Source organism: Nelumbo nucifera, chromosome 1 (genome assembly GCF_055504915.1).
Source record: "Nelumbo nucifera cultivar China Antique chromosome 1, China Antique-T2T, whole genome shotgun sequence".
NCBI classification, from domain to species: domain Eukaryota; kingdom Viridiplantae; phylum Streptophyta; class Magnoliopsida; order Proteales; family Nelumbonaceae; genus Nelumbo; species Nelumbo nucifera.
Genome location: NC_142649.1, coordinates 165176775 through 165204336, shown reverse-complemented (window position 1 = coordinate 165204336; position 27562 = coordinate 165176775). Strand labels below are relative to the sequence as shown.

Below are 27562 nucleotides of genomic sequence, written 5' to 3'. Positions count from 1 at the left end.
GCCCTTTGTGAAAGGACTGATTGGAAGCAGTGCTCACGTGCCATCCAACTATTCTTACGAAGGATCAGGTTCTTGGAGAACGCTGCTGATTCTGCTCCATCCTGCACTGCGCCATCTTTAGTGGAAGCAGTCTTTGGATCCTTCCTTGGGCGTGAACACCTCCATTGAGAGATAATATTTCTGTATCAGGTATACCTCTCTCCTACTTCTTTTGGTTCAGATCTGGTTCTGTTCATGGTTCAAGATTGGTCCTTGAAAATATGATTTTCTAAATAGGAAATGCGATTCCCAGTTGAAGGGAGAGAAAATTTTTTGAAATTTGCCCCCTTCATTCCACAAGATTTGGGCGTCCAAACGATGGATCTCTCATCCCTTAAAAAATAACAATAATTAATTTCAGTTAGGTTTATTTATCAAACTGATGAAACCAACCAACCCGATTAACTCAACCCGAGTTGGTCGGTTTTCTAGTATTTTAGGTTGACTTTGGTTCAAAAATTTCCCAATTTGACCAAGTTGGATCAGTTTCACTTTGGCCATTTATAAACCGACCAAAATTGAACGACCTAACCATGGATATATATTAATATTTTATATTTTAAATATAATTTTTAATATGGAAAAGTGGGAATTTTCCCATATTTCTTAGTTTAACATGTTTTATATCATAGATATAATTTTTAAATTTATTTTTTAATAATTGCATTGTATCTTTTAAAATTAAATTAAATTTTTAAGTTTAATCATGGATATATATGTTACTATTTTATATTTTAAATATAATTTTTAATATGGAAAAGTTGAAATTTCCCCATATTTCTTAGTGTAAAATGTTTTATATCATAGATATAATTTTTAAATTTATTTTTTAATAATTGCACTATAATTTTTAAAATTAAATTAAATTTTTAAGTTTAAATCCTTTGAACAGACTGACCAAACCGATACAACTTGAGTGGGTCAGTTTTCACAAAAGGTTAGTTGGTTTTAGCTAACCAACTCCCTAACCTGACAGGTCAATTTGGTTGGCCAAATAACCTATGACTAAACCGGACCAACTCATGAACACTCATAATTTCAGCTAAATTAATTGTCTTATCTCTAATAAATCTCTAAAAAATAATAATAGTTTAATCTCCAATAATTATTGAAAATTTATATCAAAAATACATAATTATTGAAAATATGTTGATAATGAAAAATACAATAATTATAGAAATTACAAAAATACAATAAGTACTAAAAATATATTTACTTAGTCAATAAATAGTATAATCTCAAATAATTAGGGATGGCAATTTCCCCACTAAACCGGGGCTCCGCCCCACCCCGAACGGGGTGGGTTTCCCCAACTCTAAACAAGGACGGGGCGGGGATGGGGAAAATAAATTTTCCCTGAACCAGGTATGGGGCAGGGACAAGTTTTGTATATAATTCCCCGAACCCGAAGGTAAATTAGTAAAATATCTCTTGGTTTAATATTGATATTTAAAATATTTCTAAGTTTTCCCTAAAATTTTAAAATCCTAGGATCCCATAATTTTATTTTTTTAATTACCCCTAAAGTATTATAATTCAATTCTAAAATACCCCAAAATTCCTATATCCTATGTATAAATTGTCCTTAAAATAGATATTTTTTAAGTAATTTCCTTGGAGCGGGGAAAATTCGGGGATTCCCTATCCTCGATAGGGAATGGATGCCCTGCTCCGAATCTGCCCCGCCACCGGGGATGGGGCGGGTACGGGGCAAGGTATCGTGACTTCGGGGCGGGGCGGGGACGGGGAGGTGGTGCCCCGCCCCCAAACCCGCCCCGTTGCCATTCCTACAAATAATAGTTTAATCTCTAATAAATATTAATCAATAACTTATAACAAAAATACAATAAGTACAATAAATTAAATTTAAATTTTTCAATAATAGTAATTTAATCCCTAATAATTATTGAAAGTTTTTTTTAAATAACAAAAGAAAATAAATTTATACATAATCATTGAAAATACATTTATCACAAAAGATAATAAATATTAATTTTAGTATATATAATTATATAATAAATACGTATTAAGAGTTTAAAATTATTATTAATAAATATTATTTTTTTTGAAAGTTATTTTCTGAAATTATTACTTGATATAAGTGAAATTAATTATTTACAATATTATGTAAAAATATTACATTCTTATTAATTTCAATCTTATGTTATAGTTAATTTTCAACTTTTTAGACTTTTTTTTTAATTTATTACATAATTTCTTTATTTTAACTATTTAAATTATAATTATGTTAAGTATTTTATTATTTATAATATTTAGTTATTTAAATACTTAAATAATATGTAAAATATTTAAAATTTAAAATATTAATTATTTATTGAATTTAATTATCCATAAAATCATAATTTATACTGTTATTACATAAATTTATTATTAATTTCAATACTATGTTATAATTATTTTCTACTTTGAAGAAATTTTTTAAATTTATTACATAATTTCATTATTTTAACTATTTAAAATCTAGTTATGATAAATATTTAGTTACTTAAATTGATAATCTGGAAAAATTTTAAATTGATAATCCAAAAAAAATATTTTAAATTGTTAGTACATAATTTCGTACTATATTTTTTAAAAATATAAAATTATTTTTTGTGTTTTTTATAAATATTTTAAAGTTATTATATAATTTTGTTAGAATATTTAAAAAATTCTTAAAATTTTTAATCCAAACTTTATTTGGATAGATATAGATTAAAAGTAGGGGAGGGGATAAATAGGAATTAGAAATAATTTAGGAGAGAATCTCTCTAGTAAATTAGAGATAATTTTGAAGATAAATTGGAATTATTGATAATTTAGAAGATAAATAGGAATTAGAGATAATTTTGGAGAAAGTGGGGGAGGTAGTTTGGGAGTAATTTTAGGAGAAGAGATTATTTAGGTTATTGGGAAAGTGCATCTCATTGGTTGTTTCAAAAATGACATGGAATAAAAATACAAAAAATTCAAAAAAATTTGAGAAAATCTCTTGTACTTAAAAGAGGGAATTTCAAGTGGGACGCATCTAAAAGAGGAAATTAATTAAATATTTTTATTTCATTCAATGGGACTACTTTTAAAATTTTTAGTTTTTTGAATTTAATAGTGTCACATCGGCATTTTCTTATTATTTTATTCATTATTTAATGGATTGTGAACAACACAGTAGTACTATGCATTTTGGGGCTAATTATGGATTTTTTTTTTAATGTTTGAGGCCTAAATTGGCCCCTTGAACTATAAAAGGGCAAAAGTGGCCTTTTTGCAAAGTACATGGCTTGTCAGAGTTGAATCTTCCAAAAAAATAAGTAAATAAAAAGACCCTCAATGTCTTTGGTGATTTGAAAAGAAAAAAAAAAAAGAAATATGGAGGAGAAGGATTTTGTTAGTGAATGAAAACCTATTCAGGACCTCACCTAACATCTTAAGCTTTCAGGTTGAACTAATCTTTGAGATGGAATTAGAGTTTGACTAAGTGGTCTACTGTTTGATCCTCATTGAATATGAAATAAAGTCTTTACAAAATTTATATTCTTATATATGGAGACTTGTTCCATGAGTTCATATTTAACCTTTGTCCAACTACTTCTAAAATGGTTTTCTAGATATACAAAAGCCATTTTTTTTTAATTCATTGTTATTATTGTACAAAAGAACCTCACCAAAGTCAAAGTGTTTTTTTCTCTTTTTTTTGGTATTTTTTAAAATTAAAGTATAGTTCCCCTTTATCTTTGTTTTCATTTTTTATTTAATTAATCATTTATTAGTTTGGGTTTTGGATAATATGATTCTAAAAGGCTGAGTTTCATTTGTAATAAAGAAAGAAATAATCTAAAAAAATATTATTCTATCTTTATTGTTAAATGACAAAACATTAATGTAACACAAATTGAGATTTGTGGTAAACATAAGACTTAATAGGCATAACCTTAGAATCAAGAAAAATTAGTTCGACTAGTTTGTTGCATTGATAATTTCCACATCATATCTTCTTGGTATACAGAATTAACATCATATATTTTATTAAAATTTTAGTTATAGAGCTACATAATAAGGTGGGGTTCTTGGCCCCCTAAACTTTTGTAAATATAAAGGTCTCTCTCCACCGAGATGATTATGGCCGGGCTGAGCTTTGCCCTATGATAAGGTTATAGCCTAGGGCCAGGCCTGATTCTAGGCCTACATCATTCTCTTTTTTTTATAGTATTTAACAAATCCACATATACGCTGGGACTATCCAGTTAACTACCAACTAGCCACCACTCAAGGATCAAAGTATTGGTATCGGATATAATATCGAACAAATTGGATACGGATATTGATATGGATATGTTTTGGAAATACATGGATTTGAAATAAAGGTATATAAATGCTTGGATATGATAGGGAAATGCATACGAATCACATAAATACATTAATAATACTAAACCAAAAGCTGAATTATCTATGAATAAGATATAAACACATGAGAAATGCATACTTCAATAGGTTATATGAAGAGAAATACTACAATAAACAATACTAGGACTCTAGAACATTCAAACATCATACAATAATTATCATTCTTTCAATTTTTAGAAATATTTATTAATTTAGTATTTTTATTTAAACAATAACTCTTTTTTTAAATAATAAATATGTTTTCATTTTTAATTTATAATGTTTTTATTTTTAACTTTTATAATTATAATTTTCAATTTTTATTAATTTTTGGAAATATTTATTAATCTAATATTTTTATTTAAACAATAACTCTTTTTTAAAAAATAAATATATTTTCATTTTTAATATATAATACTTTTATTTTCAATTTTTATAATTATAATTTTCAATTTTTATTAATTTTTGGAAATGTTTATTAATTTAGTATTTTTATTTAAACAATAACTCTTTTTTAAATAATAAACATGTTTTCATTTTTAATATATAATTGCTTTTATTTTACATATAATTGTAAAATAAAACAAATGAATCACTTAAGGTAGATAAAATAAGTTATTTATAATTTTCGGTTTTATTAATTTATTGGGGAAATTGAATCTTAAATTATTCATTTCAGTTTTTATAATTATAATTTTCTATTTTCCATTAATTTTGTTGGGAAAATTTATTTATTTAGTAGTTTTATATAATAACTCTATTTTTTTCAAATAATAATTATGTTTTTATTTTTAACATATAATTATGTGTAAAATAAAATAATAAATCATCTAAGGTAGATGAAATATATTATTTTTATACTTTTTTGATTTTATTAATGTTATTATAGATGAAAAACAATCCAAAAGTAATCAATATACAATTTTGTCAAACTAGATACGGATACATCTCTACATCGATGTGTATCAGATCATATCCACCAATACGGTGCGATATGATTAGATATGAAGGCATATCATGCCAACACGCATGACTCATAAATTATATATCAAGTCATAATGTATCCTCTATCCATGACCATAGATCCTTTTCCACCACTTGATTGGCGGTCTACATCATTCAAACTTTTTTTTTTTCCAAACGAGTGAAGATAATAGAATCGAATCACGATTGACTAGACTATTCAAATGAGCAATCAAGTATACCCAATATCCAACACGTGATTTTTTTGTTGTATTTGTTCATACCCAACACAACTATTAATTGGTCCCCCCATAAATTCTTGGCTTCATTATTAATTCTATTTTGGCTTGTTTTGATATTGTATGATATTGATATTTGTTTTGGTTTCATGTCCACACCACTATAAAAGATTATTTCATTATTTATTCTCTCTTTTTGTTTATATATTTCCTCTCTTTCAGATAAAATTACATAAATACCCTTTATTTGACCTTAAAACCATAAAATTGGTAGAGAAGTATGAATTTGCCCAATGCAAATTTTTGATTTACACTAGCTATAAACATTCAAAAGTACCAAAACCCAAACTCTATGCACTAACGCCCACCTGTAAATTGGCATCAATTCCGATTTGGCATCTATTCTGACAGTACTTTAAACTTATTCTTATTATGGGCTGATCGGTCATTCTCCCTAGGAGTGTAAATGGATCAAATTCGAATGGATCAGGCAATATTCGAATTCGAATTCGATTAAAAATTCCGATATTCGAATTCGATTTGATATCCGATGGATATTGAAAATTAATATTTGAATTCAAGTCCGATTAAATATTCGAATATTCAATTCAATTCGATTCGAATTCGATTAATTAATTATTTTAGATAATTAATAAATATATAAAATAAATATTTTATTGATATAAAGTATATAAATATATAAATTATTTATATAACTTAATTATTATATATAACATTTTATATATTATATAAAAGAATTAAATAATCGATTGAATTTAGATATTTATCAAATCGAATAAGGTCATATCCGAATTTGAATCTGATTAACTATTCAGTATGAATAGGATATCCGAATTCGACCGATTAGATATTCGAATTATCCGAATTCGATTCGATTATATCGAATATCAAATTCAAAATCGAATTTTCAAATACCGTTTACACCCCTAATTCTCCCTGAAATTGGATGGTCACGTGATATTAGGCCAGAATGAGAACCAACCGACCCATGCCATGTGACTATACGTACTAGGCCAGTTGGAACTACCCCTTGCCACATGCACGTGGTGGAGAGTCCGGATCTCATTGCTCACCAGTCGATACGTGGAGAGTCCTTGCTATATTAAGCAAGGTTCAAAAGTATTGATACGTGTGTTTTTCACATTAAAAATTTGTGTTTTTCGAAGTTTCAGTGTTAGGTAAGACAGGAGGGGTGGTGCTTTCAAGTTTCAACATGTCAGTTTTACCTGATAGACCCAAACCCATTAAATTGATTTTATATTCTACTCTGTGGCCTCAATTAAGAGATCACAACTCCCCACAGTACATTCATGGCATGTATTTGAAATATCTCCAAATGATGTATCAAAATCACCGAAAAATTCTTTCAATATACAGCGGGGATGTGCTATGGGGCATTGTGGGGCGGAGATGTGAACTCCTCAATTAACAAGTGGATTGGTTCGATTTTTGCGTATTAGGACTTGATTGTTTTGTTAATAATAATTTTTATTATATTTTGTGTAGAAGTATAAATTAGTAGATATATAAGATAATTTTGATTAAAAACACTTGATCTATTAATATATAAACAATTTATTATTTTACTATCATTTTTATTAAGATTATATTATTAGAAATGAAAATTTAGGTTGTTATTTATTTGAATAATTAATTATAACTTTCATGATAACCGCATCTAATCTCAATTAATAACGATTTATAGTTTTGTTTTGAATAATTGGGAGGGGATTGATACAAGCTTCTCCTAACCAAATCCCACCAGTTAATCCACGAGGGCTGCCTTGTTGGTTTGTTATGGAGGAAGATTTGGCCCGACCCCTTGGTCATGCGACACGTGGAAGCAACCGAGAACCTGGCAGAAGAACCAGTTCGGCATGGCAGCGGGCCCGCAACCTGAGCTCCGAGAAAGGGAGTCCCGAGCTCCCCCAAGAAAGGAACCAACGACCCGAGCTCCCCAAGGAAGGACCCGAGCTCTCCCTTGAAGGTCCTGAGCCTTACAAGGAGCACAAAGGGCAAAAACCCGAGCTGACCTACCCCGGGGGCAGTTCGGGCCACACTTCCATCTGAACTCAAGACTTCACCTTGCACACCACTTTGGCTCCAAGTCGCCTGACTGAACAAACTGTACCTGACACCCATGAAGCCCGTACACGGAGGCGGTGCGCCTGACTAATTAGAGGTCCGACACATGACAGCCGCCCTCCAATGGCCACCTACCACCGCCATCTCAAACGTAGCAGAGACGGCCCTGACAAGGACAGTGGCGGTTATGACACCCGAACTGGCGTCTCACAGAAATGATGACACCCCATCTGGCGGAGGTGATGATGCCCGATTTGGCAGAGGTATGGGAGTGAGTGTACAGGGTGATTATAAAAGGCCCCCATCTCCCAAAGAAGGAGGTAGGTGATTCTTGCGCTTTCTGGTCTTGAAGTTCTTCATTCCCCATGCATTCTCAAGAGCACTAACTTGAACTTCGGAGTGTTCCAACCGGGTTCCTCCCTGGAAATCTCCGTTCTCTTCCTTGTTTCAGGCATCTCCAATTCCATCAGAGGCGAAGTAACCGATAGCTAGGATCGACTGGATTGCGCATCATCAAAATCAAATCAAGAATCTACACTAGGGAACAAGGGATCAAAGCCCACAGGAAAAATTATTAATAATGCATGGCACTTAATATAAAAAAATATAATAAAAAACCCACTAGTTGACAGCTTGAGGAGGGGATCTCATGATTTTTTCTTTTGGTAGAATGAGGCAAGTGTTTTTCACCCATAACTTTCCCCTTTACCCTTTTTCCCCCTTAATTGCTGGTTGTGGGACTTAATTTCGCGTCAATGCTGGAACAACCTAACTAGCACACCAACGAGCCAGCCCTCGGTTGGTTAAGGGGATCTCATGATTGAACCTAGGGAAAACACCCCCTCCCCCTTTAAATCATGTTTGGGTGGGCCCTAAATATATGAATCCCGGATTCAATCAGTGTAATACCCGTTCGAACAACCATTATAGCCTTGCATTAGGAATATCTCCCCATAAAATAAAGCACATAAGTACGAAGATGTTCCCCATACAATGCTGTAAAGGCTGTTTGAACGGTGTTTGAACAAGACTTGCACTGACTGAAGCCCCATCGAAATATATGCACCAATAAAAATATTTTGAACCTACGCTTAGTTTTGAAAGAGTATACAAACAAATATGTACAGTGCAAACACCATCTTTCATACATGGGTGTTCTACAAACATGAATGATTTTTTTTTTTAATTTTAAAATTGTCATACCTGAAAAAAAATGAAACACATTCTAGATCCTTTTTTTGCCTTGAGGATCTAAAACAGGTTGGTTTTGTTTCAAGAAACCATTCATGCTTTTTAAAACCATAAATATAATGGTATTTAAAATAAAATGAAACATAACATTAAAGAGGCGTTTTACGACATGATTTTTTGTTTTCGTTTGTTTTTTGGAATCACTACAAAAAAAAAACAAAAAAACAAAAACAAAAAAAAACATGCATGTTTTTGAACGAGTTCAAATCAGCCCTCCACAAGACTGTCCCCCACAACATCCCACAACACATCCCCACCATGTATTGGGAACATCTCCCGATGATAATATCCGGAATGATGATGTCATCATCGGGAGGTGTTCCCAATATACGGCGAGGATGTGCTGTGGGACATTGTGGGGGACTGATTCGATCTGGTTCTTGAACTATGTTTTAGTTTTCAAAGGGAAAATTGAATTGTTTTTTTTTTAAAAAAAAAACAATATATGTTTTTGAAACCAACAAATGGTTTTTAAAACAAAAACAAAATTTCAAGTACAAAAATTATATGATTTATAGAATATGATGTTAAATAATCTGGTGAAAAATGTTTTTAAAATCAGATTCATTAATATATTTTGGGTTTCAATTTTGAAAACAAAAAAAACACATACACAACCAAGAACATGTTTCCTATGTTTTTGTTTTAAGAAATAATTAGTTTTCAAACAATATGATTTTGATTTGTTTTTGGAACTTAAAAACAAGAAAAACAATTCACGTTGTAGAACGCCCCCTAAATTGCCAAATTTGCACTAGTACAAATGCATGGAAGTGCAAATAAAAAATGCAAATTCTCATTTAATTTTGTTTTGGATTTTAATTTATTCTGCTTCATGTCTTAATTTACTTCACTTGTAATGCAATCAAACAAAATAAGCTAAAATTTGAAACAAAAATAGATAAAAAATTATACTCAAATCATTTGCACTACCATACTTTTGCATCAATACAAATTTATTTGCATTGCAACCAAACACAACCATATTCAGTATTGGAAACAAAAAACATATATAAAACCTTAAACGGGATCACTTTATTTTCAAACAATATCATTAGACCTGTTCATGGGCCGGGTAGCTCGACCCTCGGACGAGCTTGAACATCATTTTTAGCTCGGGGGCTTGACCTCGGGCCTAAAAGCTTGGCTTGATTATTTTTTGGGTTGGGCTCAGGATTTGTCAAAAAGGCCCTACCCAAGCCCGGCCCGACCCGACTTTTTATAATTTCTAAACCCTAAATCCCTAACTCGACTGACCCTTTCCCAATTTCCCTCTTTTTATTCATCGATCTAACGTCTCAATTCTCACTCTCAGAGTCTCAGTTCTCACTCTTAGAGGCGAACTCAGGCACCGACGCCACCAACAAACTAGGTCCTCTCTCTCTCTATGTTAGTTTTTGTTCTGTTCTCTCTCTATTATTTTTGGTTCTATTCTCCGAACAGATTTGAATCAAGTTTTTGTTCTCTTAGTTTGTAATAGAGATTCATTAGTTTGTTTGAACAGATTTGAATCAAGTTTTAGTTTTGTTAGTTTTTAATTTGAACAGATTTGTGATAAAGATTTCTTAGTTTGTCCGAATAGATTTGTAATAGAGATTCAAATTTTATACAAGTAATCTTTAATTCATTTTGTTCATAAAGTATAATATTAAAATGATTTTTAATTCATTTTATTAATGATATATGAATATTTTGATAATTTTTGGTATAATTTGTACATGGGTAAATCTCTTAAACTACCCCTACTATTCATGAAATTGATACACGGTACCCTTACTGTTTAGCTATTGTCTTGCAGTACCCTTAAGTATTTTGACAATTGTCGTTGTTGTTAAGTACTAACGGAAGGAAACAAAATGTCAAATTTGCTCTCCATTATTTCTTAAATTTCATCCCCTCTTCTTTTTCTCTTTCTCCTCCTTCCTCTGCTTATCCTTCATCCATCTTCATCTCTGTTCATCGTCTTCTCAACAATGAACAGAGAACTACCATTGACATCATCGTAGCTGAAAATGACAGTGGTTGCGATGGCGGCAGAGAGACAGGGAGTGAAACGGTTGTAGAGTGATTCGCTGTAGCTGCCGCTGGGGAGAGGGACAGTGAAGAAGAAGGGAGAAGGACAAAGGGCAAATTTGGGTTTTGAAGAAAATTTATACATCACGTGATGTCACGTGTGTATGAATTTTGATGGAACATTAACGGACGCAGGGGTAAAGCTAGTCAATTGTAAGAAAACTAAGGATACCACAAGATAATGTATGTGTTTGGTTTCGTTTATGTTTATTAAATAAACATTTGTACTTTATTTACTGGTAAAACCGAGAAATACAATAATTGCAATTGTTTATGACAGCTAGGTACCACTTCAATGAATAAATGCTTGGCCGTTTATGAAAGATTCAAAAAATAACTTTTACACACGGTTAACATGCACATAAACCAAAGTTTACTTTTACATTTTTTATGTATACAGAAAAGCAAGAGAAAAAATGCTGAGATGGTGCCTATATGAAACACCCTGAATAGCTAAACATTAAACACTAAGGATACCGTGTATCAATTTCGTGAACACTAGGGATAGTTTAAGAAATTTACCCTTTATTTATACTATATAATATTTGATTATAATCGCTAGATATCATATGCATATGATTTGATTTGAATTACAATATAAATAAATGGATCGCAGCCCCATCCTACAGTAGTTTCTTACTTTTTTTTTTTTTTTTTCTGTTTTTCAGTTTTGTAATTAACCCTCTTGGTCGTGGCATATTCGTAATTCCAATGGGAAATATAAGAAAAAAAAAGAGTAATAACTAATAAAAAGTTAGAAACGAGAGCGAGAGCACGAGAGCCAGAGAGAGAGAGAAAGGCGCTCCACTTCAGCACACATCAGCAGTGTGGTCCAGCAAACAGTTCACAGAAAGTTTCTTTTCATTCCGTTTGTACTGTTGACCGTGACTTTACATTTTTTGTCGTCTTTCTCCGCGATCTCACTGAAGTGAAAATGTTCTAGTTCCGTAATTCAAAGCGGACAATCTTTTCTATTCATCTCTCAGTAACTCGAAAACAGTGAGAGAAAGATGATTCACCAATTGCAGAGCTCTCACTCATGGAATTCACCTCGAATTTTGAGGCCCGGCAAGAGTTCTACGAAGAGGTCTTCGGTCTTCCTCTTCTTCGTTTTTCTTGTCTCTAGAATTTTAATTCAATGTTCTTTTTCTTGGTGCAAATTCAATGTGTTTGAAGTTTATTCATACGTTTTTTAAATTTCTTAAAATTTTGTAGTTATTTAAGTGGAACTTGCGGAAGTTACAACATTGTTGAGTTAATCTCTTCGTCTTATTATTTGCCATTAGAAAAAATCTAGCTTATGGTGATGTTTGAATTACAATTAATGAAGGCCCCACTTGATGGTTAGATTGATAAAGTTTTGATACTTTAAGCTGAATAAGGAGGGAATTTCAAGTCAATCTTGAAAGCTTCAATTCACAAATTGCTGTTAATGGGAAGGAACGTTTTCTTTTTCAGTAATCTATTGTTACATTTCATACAAGATTCTTTGAAGACTGTAAAATGGTTGCTAGCGTGCTACTTGTTCTGATCTGGACTTGCTGCAACTCATTCTGAATTGGACTGAAAACCTCAGTCTTTCGTGTTTGTATTATGCAGCGGACCATGTCGATAGGTATTTGAGCATACCCAAATTGAAGTGATATTATACTTGAAGCTGAATGCTGCATCGACCTAAATACAGTTTTTTATTTTTCAGTCAATTATAAAAGCTTCATTATTTTGCTATATGAAACATTGCAAATTTTAGTGGTTATATTAAAGATGGTATGACTTGCTACTAAGCAGAAAAGACCAGGAAATTAAAGTCCTTATCCATGCTTTGGGTCTTGGAATTCGTTAATTATTACTGATATTTGTTTTCTGATGTTACTTAGTGGTGATATTGGGATTTCCTTAAATACGAGCCTAAGAAATATGTTGTAAGTTACTAATACTGTCTTCGACCTGTGTATATTGCAAGATGATCTCTGTTAGGTACCTGTTAAAGATGTTAACTGTCCTAGGCTCCTAGTTTTCTATACAGGCAATCATCATGCTCTACTATTCATAGACAACTAACACCCTTATCATGATTATTGGGATTTCCTTAATACGAGCCTAAGAAATATGTTGGGTGTTACTAATACTATCTTCGACCTGTGTATATTGCAAGATGAGCTCTGTTAGGTGCCTGTTAAAGATGTCAACTGTCCTAGGCTCCTAGTTTGCAATACAGGCAATCATCATGCTCTACCATTCATAGACAACTAGCACCCTTATCATGATTAGTTGTGGTATGAGAGAAGATAACTTGCTTGTTTGGACATTGGAGCTATTTCACACCGTTTTTATTGTTGTTTAATGGAAGTACTAGAGATTCAGATTCAAAAACCTTTGTAAGACTTGCAAGTGGATGCCTTTTTAAGCTTCCAAAATTTTATTAACTATTTATACATTGTTACACATTCATCAATGATATTCCCAGATGCTGTATTTGTATAATTTAGGTCCTGAATTTCATTGGGACACTGGAGCTTCAAGTTATGATATTGATTTTTTTTAATTTTGTTTCCAGAAATTTAAGGTTGTATTGTTGTTGGTGGATCCAGTCTCCAGCTTTACATGCTGAATCTTTTTGGAGAGTAAGTGGAGGTGAGTTCAAACTGTATCACTTAGAAAACATGGAATTAGTCTTTATTTCTGTAGCATTCCATGGTTGAAAATGCACTTTTATTCTATTATACTCTGGCTTGGTGAGCTTGTTTCTGACAATTTTTGTGATTGGTTTGACTGTAACAAAGTATGACAGATTTGGCATGTGGTCCTTGGCATCAAGATTTTCCAAATTTTAAATGAGATGAGTTAAAAAAAGTTTTGAGAAGATTTTTGTTGTAGTGGAGACTGCATTGGTAAACTTATTCAAAAAAGCAGTATTTGTTTCAAGTGTCCATCATCATTTTGAAAAACATTTGTGAAATCACTAGTGTAAGACAGCTTTGCTGATGTACCAAATGGATTATGAAAGTATGGATTTAATGGGCCAAGAGGCTAGGCTTTAGAAGTTAGAACATTAACATGAACCATCCACCAGTAACAATTCATGATTCACCCTCCACCTCTACTTGATCAATACTCATTGAAAACATTAAACCAAGGCCTTGCGGTAGTTCCCAAATCTGAGATCTGAACAGAGGAGAACCTCTCTCTTGAGCTACTAAGTTATTTGGAAAGGTTGGAGATACTTTACTACTAAGATATTTGGAAAATATAGAGAAATTAGGGAAAGATTACTAAGGCTGTGTTTGGGGGGCTTCTAAAAGTGCTTCTGTGGCTTATTGCATCTAGGAAGCTAAGAGCACCCAAAAAATATGTTTGGTAAAAAAGCCAGAGATGGCTTATAGAAGCCATTTCACAGAAGTAAAAAAAAAGGCTTATAGCTTGTGCATTTCTGGGAAGCAGTTTTTATAACGAAATATCTGATTGAATAAGTTCCTCACCAAACACCCAAAAAGTACTTCTCTAACCAGTGCTTCGGCTGCATTTTGCAAGGCTTCTAATAAGCGCCTGTGGGGCTCATTGCGTTCAAGAAGCCAAAAGCGCCCAAAAATAACGCTTGGTGAAAAATCTGTAAATGGTATTTTTCCAGATCTAAAAGCCTGTTCAAAAAGGCCAAAAAAGACTTATGGCTTTTTACATTTATGAGAAGCACATTTTTTTACGAAAAGCGGACCACCACCAAACTCTAGAACAGTGCTTATCTTATAAGTGCTTATTTCAAAGTATTTATTAGAAAACCTGTTTAGAGAGGAAAAGTCCCCCACCCCCACCCCCAATGCAGCCTAAAATCATAAAATTTGTTAATGAAACTTCAGGAATTGTTACAAGAAGTATGGTTGCACATTTAAGATTCAAAATCCATAAGAAACAACTTTCTATGGAGGGGTTGAAGGGAGGAAAAGAAGTATCGTTTAGTCAACTGGAGTAAAGTAAGTAAAAAAAACAGAGAGGGATTTAGGAGGTTGAATCATGTAAAAATTGCGTTGCTCAGAAAATGCTTCTGGAGGTTTGGTGGCCAACAAGATGGGCTATGGAGAAGAGTGATTTTGGCTGAGTATGGTTCTAGGAATTTGGGGTGGGATCTGGATGTCTCTAACCAATCTTATGTGTGTTCAATGTGGAAGGGTATTCAAAGATCCTACAGCATGTTCTCCAAAGGTGTAGGACTCAAGATAGGTGATACAATCCTTGTTAAGTTTTGAAGGGAAAATGTGATTTGGACACTGATAAAGCAGTGTTTTCAACCCGCTATTGACCCGGACGGTTGAACTGTTTAAACTGTTGCCCAGTCAAGATTTTGTGTCCGGTTTGCATGAAACCCACCATTTGGTCAAAAACCGTTCGACCTGGTCAATAGGTCACGGGCTGCACACTCAATGTATATGCAAACTTTTGAAAGCCATAACTTTGCACTCAGATGTCTGATTGGGGTGATCTTTTTTTTTTTTATTAATTTTGGATAACTTTTCGAGGTCTATGCATCCTAGGGAGCTAAAGGTGCCTTGCCTCGCTAATTTCACCAAAAATACCCTTTTTTGGGCATCAAATCGCAAATTTTAGCATTTTTTACAAATAAAAAATTAAAAACTGAATTAAAAATATAAATTATACATAAAATAATATTTATATATATTACATCTAAAAAATAAATACATTTATATATATTACATCTAAAAATAAAAAGCATTTTTTATCAGTAAATTACATGTTTATACATACCTATACACATATATATACATATGCTGACATGGCATGGTCTGATCCGTTCAATCCAGACGGTCAAACTGGTGACCCATGACCCAAAGGCAGAAACGGTTCAGCCTTTGGGTCGGTTTTTAAAACATTGTGATAAAGTGGCTTGGGTGGCTGATTACTTGAAAATATAGGAGGGAAATGTGGTTTCAACACCTCAGTTTGGAAGAAATGACTGTGAGATGGATTCTGTGGTGGAGTTGTTGCATTTGCTGTACAGCACACAGGTAGATGTTAGCAGAACTAATAGAAGAATCTGGGAGTGGGAAAAGTCGGGCAGCTTCACTATGAGATCTCTCCCCAACTTTATAGCAAGTTCTGAGGATCAATCTGTACTAGTTAATATTATTTGGTGCAACACCCATTCCTCGTAGAGTTGCCTTCTTTGTATGGTCTGCATATTTGAACAGGCAAGAGACAATCTGATGGGGAAGGGGCATAGTGGTAGATTCCCCTAATTGTGTGCTGTGTGATGATATTTGGAATCTGTAAATCATTTATTGTTGCATTATGGCTTCACAAATGAACCATGGTCCAGAACTTTGGGATTGTTTTCAGTAAGTAGCTTCTGCCCGGAATCTGTTGTGGAATTTGTAAAAGGCTGGAGGATCCAAGGCTTGAGGAAGAGAGGGAGGTTGGTTTGGAGCATTGTTCCAGCAGTGGTCTTCTGGTGTATTTGGCACTTGGCAGGAGAGAAATGCTGGGATATTCAAGAACAGGGGAGGCTATCCAGATTCTCTATTCCAAAAGAATTTGGGGAAGATGTTTTGTTGGCTGGCTGTTCAAAGATAGAAACTATAATGCCTTTTTTTTTGTGCATGAGAATATTTTTGTAAAGCAGGGTTTGGGTTTATAGAGCTACTTGGGTAGCTGTTGTACATTCCCTGTGTACAGTCGTTTTGTTGTACAGGGATACTTTTGTTTTCTTAATGGAATCCATACTTTCCCTTTTCTCAAAAAATATATATTAAATAAGAGAGACTTAAATAGGTATACTGATTACTGAAATCATTTAGTTCATTACCATCAAAGAAACATGTATTCAGAATCAAGAGTTATACACTATATGCATTTAAGAACATGAATAATCAAGTAAAGCTCTTCTTTTTTGATATATTCCTTGATAGTCAGTAGACTCAATACCACATGGGGTTTTGAGGAGGCTCAAGCCCATTTTCATGAGCATTGTGGCCACAGTATTGTGCATCAATATAATTATAGTACATGTCCAACTATGCCAGTTCTCTAAAAATAAAAAAGTCATCTCTCTCTCTCTCTCTAAGTAATTTTCTCTTCTGTATGTATGTCATTCACTTTCCAAGATGAAATTTCTGATTTCTGTCCATTTTTGTTACCAAATATGTTCATTGAGAATCCCCCATTCCAGTTATGTGTCCCTTTTCAGAATTATAATATGACTAGTGAATCACGTCCAGAATAGCAATCCATTTTCTTTGAATTATAATATGAGTACTGGTGAATCACATCTGGGATATTCTCATCATCATCATCCCAACTATATGGGGTCGGCTACATGAATCCTGTTTTGCCATTCCATTCTGGATAATCTGAAAATTCAAAATCTCATGTTTAGTTTAGCACTGATATCCAAATATCTCACTATATTGGTGATATGAAGGGAAAATGATTTCAATGATATTTTTATTGGCCCTTAGAGAATAGCTAGATTTTGGTGAAATTTCACCAAATATTGCTGAATTGAGAACCATGGTTATGACACATTTATGGTCAGATATTTTGTATAATTTATTCAATTAGCATTTATTTATTTTTTGGCTGGTATTGTTGAAAAATAACTTCTTCACTTTTGCATGGCATTAGATATTTTTGGCTAGCATTGCTACGCCCATAGTTTCTGATTTTTTTACTTTATACAGGCACACAGTTACAAACTTCCTTATCTCCTTGAAGGTTGTCCTTATCTCCTTGATCAGCCTTTTTGCCTCCATTGCATGCCTGTGTAGCCATTGACCTGCACTATTTTACTTGCACCATCCCTCTATCACTATGACATAGTTTCTGCTTTTTACTTTATACAGACACACAGTTACAAACTTCCCCCCGGAAGTCACTCCCCAATAGAGAGTGATCTCTGTTACTCCTCTTCCCAGATTATCCAGCCATACCTTTGGCTGACTTATGTCTCAATATGAAGGTTGCCCTTATCTCCTTGATCAGCCTTTTTACCTCCATTGCATGCCTGTGTAACCATTGACCTGCACTATTTTGCTTGCATCATCCCACTATTATTATGGAATCCCTTTCCACCACTAGATTGGTAACTTTGACCTTTAACAACTGTAGAATTCTATAAAGACACAGTTCTACTTGATGAATAGGTTGGTGTAGTAGCATGAAAGATGGTTGATTTATATCTTCTCTTTGTTATTTCACATCATTCTAAGGAACTATAGCTGTTTATTTCCAGGAAATTGGGAAGTCAATGCTGAAAATATACAGAATAAGTTATATGCCCCAGCATCATCAAATTTTTGGAATGCTCAGGTCTTTAAGATGGGCTTGGAGAATTGTCCTCAGGAGGAAAAAGTTGAAGGAAAAGAACTTGGAACACATAAAAAATCCAAAGGGGAACTGCCAGTAATATCTCAAAATATATACTGCTTTTTCATATCATGACTGGTTGAGTTTTAGAATTTATTTTCTCTTCCATGTTAAGCAAAAATTTCACCTCATGACTGCTAGAGAGATTTCCTTTCAGGCTTTATTGAGAATGGGAATCTTGACTAGGGCCTTCTTATTTGTTCCCCTTGAATTCTTTGTTTGTAATTTTCCCTTTTGGTTTATCATGGATGGGTTGTTATATTTGTTTATTATTCCTTCTCCCTCACCTTTATTTTCCAACAAAAATTTGTTTCCCATGAAAAAAAAAATCCTAACTCTTCTGTTCTTGTAATGAATATAGGTTTGATATTTTTATATTATAGGTGCTGTTCTCTTGAAGAAAACCTTATAATTTTCTTGCATTGAATATAGACAAATTTCTATATGCAGTCTGTCTCTATATATTTTCTGAGAGGAATGCCTAGGATATATATATTTTTTGATAACTGATGAATTTTATCCAAAAAAGGGAGAGATTCCTTCAGAAACATATAAAAGAGTACATTATTCAATAGAGACAACTAGAAAACAGGAAAGTAAGAGGGCAAAGTATCCTGCACTACACCACAATACAATACAAAACTCAACTCAACTAAGCCTTGTTCTAACTATATGGTATTATGGGGTTGGTTACATGAACCCTGTTCTGTCATTCCGCTCTGTTCAGTGCCATATCCATTGCTAAGTTAATGGACCCTTAAATCATTTCTCACTACTTCAACCCATGTCCTTTTTTTTGATGAATTTCAACCCATGTTTTTTTTGTTCTGCCCCTTCATCTGTGTGATTAAAACCATCGTAGTCCATTGTCCTTCATTTTATCAACTGTTTGGTAATCCTAGGTTCCTTAAAATAACTTAATCTGATCCCATATTTTGTATTTTCCCTACTTATCCATCTCAACATTTGCATTTCTGCTATGCTCATTTTTGGACTTGTAACCATTTTATAAAATTTCGTTTTATCCCAAGCAATATTCTCCTATCACATAGGACTCGGGATACAAAAGAGGGATCTAACATGATGCAAAAGAGGGATAAAAAATTATAGTCCCGTTGTCTTCTAAGGTGATCTAATGTGATACCCTCAAAGGCTCAAACTCCTTCAGGATAGCAACCCACTGTCTGAGAGTGCCTTCTACTTTGCCAATGATAGAATCCATTAGAGCACATTTACTTTCAAACGTAACAAATGAGCAGGTTATTCTTGATAAGTTCAAACTTTATTATTAAAATATCTAAATTTACTATTTTTATTTTGCCATTAATCCTAAATTCTTAATAAATTTTAGTAAACCTTTTCAATTTTGTAAGTCTTGATGAGTTTCAGAAACCTCCCAAGTCATACATTGTTTCCAACTTGGAGTTTTATCAGAAATTCAGTATTAAGAATCTCTTTATTGCTCAAAGTACTAAGAATATTTCTTTATTTAGATGTTCTTGTTGGTTGGTACAATGAAAATTTATTACCTGCAAAGCGAGTATTAGTACAGGCAACATGTTTTCTCTGCATTAGATAAGACAAGATTAAACCTCAGAAACATAATGGCGACATACAATACAAGCTAATTAGCAAAAGAATTGGCAAATCTTGGCACCCATCTGAATGGGATATTCATTTTGGATGATAGAGACCTAGTCTCTCTGAAGGTTTCTTTCCACTTCAGCATAAGATAGACTCATGGAGACTAGCAGTCAAAGTTTGTTTATTTCTACAAATGCAACACAATGTTATGATTGGAAAGTTTTTGAGAACTGAAATAATGCTTATTCTTTGTGGGTTTATGTTCTTTATCAGTAAATGATCAGATATTTTATTCACAAAGAATTGTAGAGAGATTGGGCCAAATGGGCCTTAGTTTGGTGGCTGAATGGGCCTTGCTTTAGTTCAACTGTTTATTATTTATTTATGCTGTAATGGACTGTCTTTATGGGCCCTTAACACATTTAGTTCTTATGTTTATTGGGTCAGCCGCCTAACCAGGGGCATCCATGTAATTTTTCCTTAAATTAATCCAGCACATATATAAAAAGACTAAGGGAGTGAGAGAGGGGCACTTTTTCTCTTCTCTTCTCTTCCTCTTTTCTTCCAACTTCTTCTTTCTCTTGAACAGCTCTTTGTCTCTTCTTCCTTCTTATTTTTCTTGTTGTACAAGTAGGAAATTCTTGGATTGGTTTTCTTCTAGAATAAAATATGAAATACACAAGAATGAGGACAGAGCCCTCCCTAGGGATGTTAATGGTTGGGTTTGGTATGATTTTGCCTCAACTGAGACAATCTTGCCTTGATTCGTGAACAATATCCTTGTTTTTAGTGAAGGCTATCTTTACAGATTCTTCAATGTCACTAGTCACTATGTTTAAGGTTTAAAGTATTGATACACCCAAGTGTATTGGTAGGGGTGGGTGTATTGATACTTTTTACGCCACGATTTTTATATTTTTTAGTTTTTTCAAAGTTTCATTTTTACACATATTTTTGTATTGTTTAATCAATAAAAATATTGATTTCCTGAAAGCACCTTTAAATAGGTATATCGGAAACCCAAAGATATGATATGATATGCCTGACATGGGGTGTATCGTATCAATACTTTGAACCTTGACTATGTTATCTATTATAGAAAATTCACACACATTTCAATGTAACTATTTGTAACCTATTGTTTATTCAAGAAAGTTTCATGATAAACATTGTTTCAAGAGGGAGAGGGGGTTCAGTGTGGTACTGCACTATTCAAACGCCCCCTGTGGGTGATTCGAGCATATCACCAAAATACCAAAAACAAAATAAATACATAAAACCTGAAATAAAGGGTCACATGACATAACCATCTACATGACTTCTCTATATATAGGGGTCTGGGGTTAGCAAAACCCTAACTCAGCCTGATCTATTGGGGGTTAGACCCATTTAGTCCTAATCCAATGGGATCTACCTTTTGGATGCTTTACTTTATCAATCATTGGCGTGCTAACTTAGTAATCCCAACCAAGTTACATCCCCTCTTGTAATGTATCCTAGATAAAACTTTTGCATGCTCATCTTGGTCATTTGTCCTTTAAGATCGTGAAAGTCGTATGCAGAGTTTTTTAAGTTAGTGTCTGTAGAGAACACTGATGTGGGGCCCACAACTGTGGTCCCCACTGTGTTCGTAGGACAGTATGTGTAATTATTTGTTTCAGTCATGGTAGTGTCAGTTGGTGATTAGTTTGTTATTTCAGTTGTTATTTATTTCAGTTTTTATTTGCTTTATTTGTCATGTAAGTACTGAGGGCAGATCTGTCCTTTCCCCTATGTACTGAACATAACCTATAAATACTAAGAGAGTGGCGGCGGCAGATGATTAGAATATGTCCTTTCTTTCAAACCTTTGTGTTCTCCAGTTCTTCTCCTCTCTTTTCTTTCTTCCTCTTACTTTTCTTCTACTTTTTTTAATCTGAAATTTATTAGGGTTCAAGGCTGATTGTTGCCTTGATCGTCTACTTGGTATTAGAGCCTATCTAGGGTTTCTCATGTGAGTCTAGTCCAGCCGATCACATGAGAACTATCTAGGGCTGGAAGTTTATGAAGAAGTATTTGTTGGCTGGATGGTTCTTGGAGGTTACAAGAAGAGTTTAGCAGCTGTTGAAGACTTGCCACGGCTTGCAGAGTGTTGGTAATCAGGAAGAATCAGAGAAGGCTAGGGTTCAGGCAACCTTGGAAGGTAGCGAACAACATTCTCTGGGTAAGTCTTATTTGTTTTTAGAGATTGCTATCAGTCAAGATAGGTTGGACCTATCTAGAAGGAGCGGCCGAACTGTTTTAGGGTTTTCTCTCTATTCTAGGGTTTGACATTAACCTTGCGGCAAACCTAACTGTTGGGCCAAACTTTTTTATCTACTTGGAAAGTGCTTGTTTTGGGTTTTCTCTCAGAGGTGATCAGTTTTAGGGTTTCACATTGACCCTACGACAAGACCTAACTGTACGGACTGCTTGGAAAGTGCGGCTGAGCACTTATTTCAGACCTACGATTGAAACCCTAATTCTGTTCCAGCATCTCAGATTGCTCTCTAAGCTGGTTTCAGACCTATTTTTGGTTTTGAACACTTTTAGGGGGTGAAAAACTTGTACGGACTGCTTGGTACTGTGAATGCTGATTGGTTTCAGATCAGACCTGCACTAGTTTCATGCATATACCGTGATTACAGATTGGTTTTAGATCAGACCTGCATTGATTCCATACTGATTTCTGATTGTGATCGACTGTCCAAGTGCTGTTTTCAGTTGAATTGATCCTAACAGTTCGTAACTATTGATTCTTGACCAAAGATGGAGTTTAAAAATCAGGGAGAAGGTAGTTTTGGGAACAACAGTTATGATAGTATATCTGAAATTGGGTTTCAGATTACAACTGTGAGATTTGACGGGTCAAGCTACTTGGAATGGGCCCAATCAGCCATGATAGCTATTGGGGGAAGGGGAAAACTAGGCTACCTCTGGGGAGATGTGAAAGAACCTTCCAAGGAGGACCCAATGTATACCAAGTGGGTTCAAGAGAACTACTTGGTTATGGCATGGCTGTGTAATTCTATGCAGCTACATATCAACCGAAATTACTTATGGGCAAAGACTGCCAAGGAGATATGGGATGTTATGAAAGAAACCTATTCCTAACCACTTAATGTTGCCAGAGCCTATGAACTGAAGTGTGAAGTGAATAGTCTTAAACAAGGAGAGAAACTAGTTTCTGTCTACTTCTCTACCTTGAAATCCCTGTGGCATGAGATTGATCATCTAGAGACTCTTGAGTGGGAGAGTCCCGAAGATGCACAGACTCATAGAAAGCAAGTCGAGACAAATAGGGTGTTTGAATTTCTGGCCGGCCTGAATTCAAAATATGACATTGTGAGGCAACAGATACTGACTAGAGATAGTGTGACCCTCTCTCAAGCATACTCCCTGGTGCATAGTGAAGAGACCAGGAGGAAAGTCATGATGCAACCTCAACCCCTTTCCCCAGCCCTGGCAGTTGTTAAACCTAAGTTAGGGGGTGATCCAGAAAGGGACAGGAAGAAGGAAGATAAACGGGACCTGGTATGTGAACATTGCAAGAAACCCAAGCACACAAAAGATACTTGTTGGAAGCTGCATCCTCATTTGGTCCCAGCAAAACTGAGAAATAAGAAGGGTAATGCTCATGTGGCTGTGAATACTGATTCAACATCCTTGTCAGGCACAAAAGGCACACCCCTAGAGACCTTAGCCGCGGTTCGGGCTGCCCTAATATAGTTGGAAAAGGAAGTTGGGAGTCCAGCTCAGCCATCTCAGTCACCATCAGCCTCTGCCACATTTGCATTTGCACATTCAGGTACTTGAGCCTCAGCCTACCATGCTTCAGCTCCAAGTAATACTGAACACTGTTGGGTAATAGATTCAGGTGCATCCGACCATATGACTAGTTTGCCATCATTGTTCACTACTTATCACTTGTCCTCCGGTAGAGATAGAGTATCCATTGCTAATGGCTCTCTTGTTCCCATTTCTGGCAAGGGTGACATCAAGTTATCAGATACTATCTCTTTATCTTCTGTCTTGCATGTTCCTAAGCTTGATACTAACCTGCTTTCAGTCAGTAGTATTACCAAACATATGAACTGTTCAGTAACTTTTTTTCCCTGACCGATGTGTTTTTCAGGACTTGGAGATGAGGAAGGTGATTGGGACTGGCCATGAGATGAATGGGATCTATCTGCTCGGAGAGAGTTCTCGTTGGGAAGAGCTAGTGGATAAGAAGTCCTTTGTTTCTCAGTTTGTGAGTCCGGCTATTCTTTGGCATAATCGATTAGATCATTTACCTTTCCGGTCCTTGAAGAGTCTGTTTTCTGCTTTATTTGAGTCTGTTGAGTTGTCCAAGTTGAGATGTGAGAGTTGTGAGTTTGCCAAACATTGTAGAACAACTTATTCTTTGAGTAATAAAAGGAGTAATTATTCTTTTGATATTGTGCATACTGATGTTTGGGGGCCATATCACATCCCTTCTATGGGTGGGTACAGATATTTTCTGTTGTTTATTGATGACCATACCCGTTTTTCTTGGGTCTATCTTATGCGTTCTCGAGATGAGGTTCCCACTCTGACCCAAAACTTTCATCAGATGATTCTCACCTAGTTTGGGGCCAAAATCAAAGTTCTTAGATCTGATAATGCAAAGGAATACTTTGCTAAGCCATTGACCTCTTACCTCCTTAATCATGGAGTTATTCACCAGAGCACTTGCCCTCATACACCACAATAGAATGGGGTTGCCGAAAGGAAGAATAGGCACATCTTGGAGGTGGCTAGAAGCATTATGTTTACCTCCAATGTACTTATTCGCTTCTGGGGTGATGCTATCCTCACGGCCGTATATCTCATTTAATCGGGTTCCTTCCCGAGTTCTTGATATGAGAACCCCTTTCTCCCTTCTCTACCCAGACGAGGAGTTGCTTACCGTTCCCCTTAAAACCTTTGGTTGTACTTGTTTTGTTCAGTTTCTCGGGCCCCATCATTTCAAGTTTGAACCTAAGGCCTCCAAATGCATTTTCTTCGGTTATGCACAAACTCAAAAGGGTTATTGCTGCTATGATCCTGTTTCAGGGAAGAAGTTTGTCTCCATGGATGTCACTTTCTTTGAAGAGACACCCTATTATCCTAGGGTTTCTCCTCAAGGGGAGAGCAGTGAGAGTGTGGATTTGGGTCTCTTTCCTAAGGGGGAGCGTAGGGGGAGTGGGGCTGTTCCTTTACCTATTCCATTGGGTGATGAAGGCTGTAATGGTGAGGGTGGTCAGAGGGATCAGGAGTTGAGAGTCTATCACAGGCGATGCAGGCAGGTTGATCCCAGTCATCGACAGTCCAGGCCAGCTCCAGTTCCTTCTGTGGCTCCAGATCCAGGTATTACAGTCCCAAAGCCCATTGAGACACCTTCCACTGTTGCCACTTCCCCTCCTGCGGATGACCTTGACCTCCCTATTGTCGTCCGTAAAGGGAAACGGCATTGCACCACATCTACAACTCACTGCATTTCCCAGTTTTTATCCTATGATCGCCTATCTCTCTCTTACCGCTCCTATCTCACTTTCATTGCTAATGTCCCTATTCCAAGAACAGTGCAAGAAGCCTTATCAGCTCCAGAGTGGAAAGATGCAATGCAAGTTGAAATGGATACCCTGTTGAAAAATAATACTTGGGCGCTAGTTGATCTACCCAAAGGAAAGAAACCAGTTGGATGTAGATGGGTATTTACTATGAAGCATAATGCTGATGGCTCCATTGAAAGGTACAAAGCCCGGATGGTTGCAAAGGGGTTCACCCAGACTTATGGTATAGACTGCTTTGAGACCTTTTCCCTAGTAGCCAAGATGACCACCATCCGAGTTCTGTTATCTCTTGCAGCAAGTCATTCTTGGCCCCTATTCCAGATGGATGTTAAAAATGCTTTTCTGAATGGAGACTTACAGGAAGAGGTCTACATGCAGTTGCCTCCTGGATTCTATGATACAGAGACATGTAAGAAGGTTTGCCGACTGAACAAGGCATTGTATTGTTTGAAGCAGTCACCTAGAGACTGGTTTGATAGATTCAGACTAGTCCTTGGAAAATTTGGTTATGTACAGGCCCAGTCAGATCATATACTGTTCATTAAGAGGGTGAATTCCTCTCTGACCCTGCTTGCTGTATATGTGGATGATATTGTAGTGATAGGAAATAATAGTAGTGAGATTGAGTCCCTCAAACAACTCCTTCATCAAGAGTGTGAGGTGAAAGATCTTGGTACACTACGGTACTTTTTGGGTATTGAGGTTGCTAGATCTAAACAAGGGATCTTTATTTCTCAGAGAAAATATGTTCTAGATCTGTTGGCGGAAACTGAAAAGTTAGGTGTTAAGCCTGCAGATACACCCATTGAACAGAATCACAAGATTACTGCAGAGGGCGAGGAGCCTCTTGAAGACAAAGTTATGTTCCAACGGTTGGTTGGAAAGCTCCTATATCTCTGCCTCACTCGGCCAAATATCAGTTATGCAGTTAGTGTTGTCAACCAGTACATGCATTCCCCTAGAACTACTCACCTTCTTGCAGCAGAGAGAATATTAGCATACTTGAAGAGATGCCCGGGTAGAGGTATATTGTTCAAGAACAATAATCAATGAGGGTGGAGGTCTATACAGATGCCGATTGGGCTGGGAGTGCTGATGACAGGAGGTCTACCTCTGGATATTGTGCCCTTGTGGGAGGTAGCCTTGTCTCTTGGAGGAGTAAGAAGCAGAGTGTTGTTTCCCGCTCTAGTGCTGAAGCTGAATATAAGTCAATGGCTAACGGAGTGGCTGAAATCCTATGGCTGAGATCACTATTTGAAGAGTTGGGTATTGATTATAAGAAGCCCTTGGTGCTGTATTGTGATAATCAGGCGGCTATTAATATAGACCACAATCCGGTGCAGCATGACCGAACTAAGCATATTGAAGTTGATCGACATTTTGTGCAAGAGAGGGTCTCCTCACAAGAAGTGTGTCTCCCGTATCACATCCACCATGCAGCTCGCGGATATCCTCACCAAGGCTGTACCAAGGAAGAAGTTAGAGGCAGACCTATCCAAGTTGGGAATGATAAATATCTATTCCCAACTTGAGGGGGAGTGTAGAGAACACTGATGTGGGCCCCACAATTGTGGTCCCCACTGTGTTCGTAGGACAGTATGTGTAATTATTTGTTTCAGTCATGGTAGTGTCAGTTGGTGGTTAGTTTGTTATTTCAGTTGTTATTTATTTCAGTTTTTATTTGCTTTATTTGTCATGTAAGTACTGAGGGTAGATCTGTCCTTTCCCCTATGTACTGAACATAACCTATAAATACTAAGAGAGTGGCGGCGGCAGATGATTAGAATCTGTCCTTTCTTTCAAACCTTTGTGTTCTCCAGTTCTTCTCCTCTCTTTTCTTTCTTTCTCTTTTCTTAATCTGAAATCTATTAGGGTTCAAGGCTGATTGTTGCCTTGATCGTCTACTGTGTCCATTATGGATTTGCAATGTGAGGTTTGTTAGTTGGAAAAGCACTA

The 27562-nt window shown here is 35.3% G+C and overlaps 1 protein-coding gene across 1 annotated transcript in view; it reads left to right on the top strand.

The window, feature by feature from the left end:
* Nucleotides 1-11828: 11828 nt before the first annotated feature.
* LOC104612468 (ion channel POLLUX-like protein, putative (DUF1012)) overlaps nucleotides 11829-27562 on the top strand; it is a 153338-nt gene continuing 137604 nt past the window's right edge. The window contains exons 1-3 of the mRNA XM_088895082.1: nucleotides 11829-12141; nucleotides 13612-13688; nucleotides 18295-18464. Coding sequence (XP_088751208.1) covers nucleotides 12065-12141; nucleotides 13612-13688; nucleotides 18295-18464 — 324 coding nt within the window. The 5' untranslated portion in view covers nucleotides 11829-12064. The remainder of the gene's footprint in view (nucleotides 12142-13611; nucleotides 13689-18294; nucleotides 18465-27562) is intronic.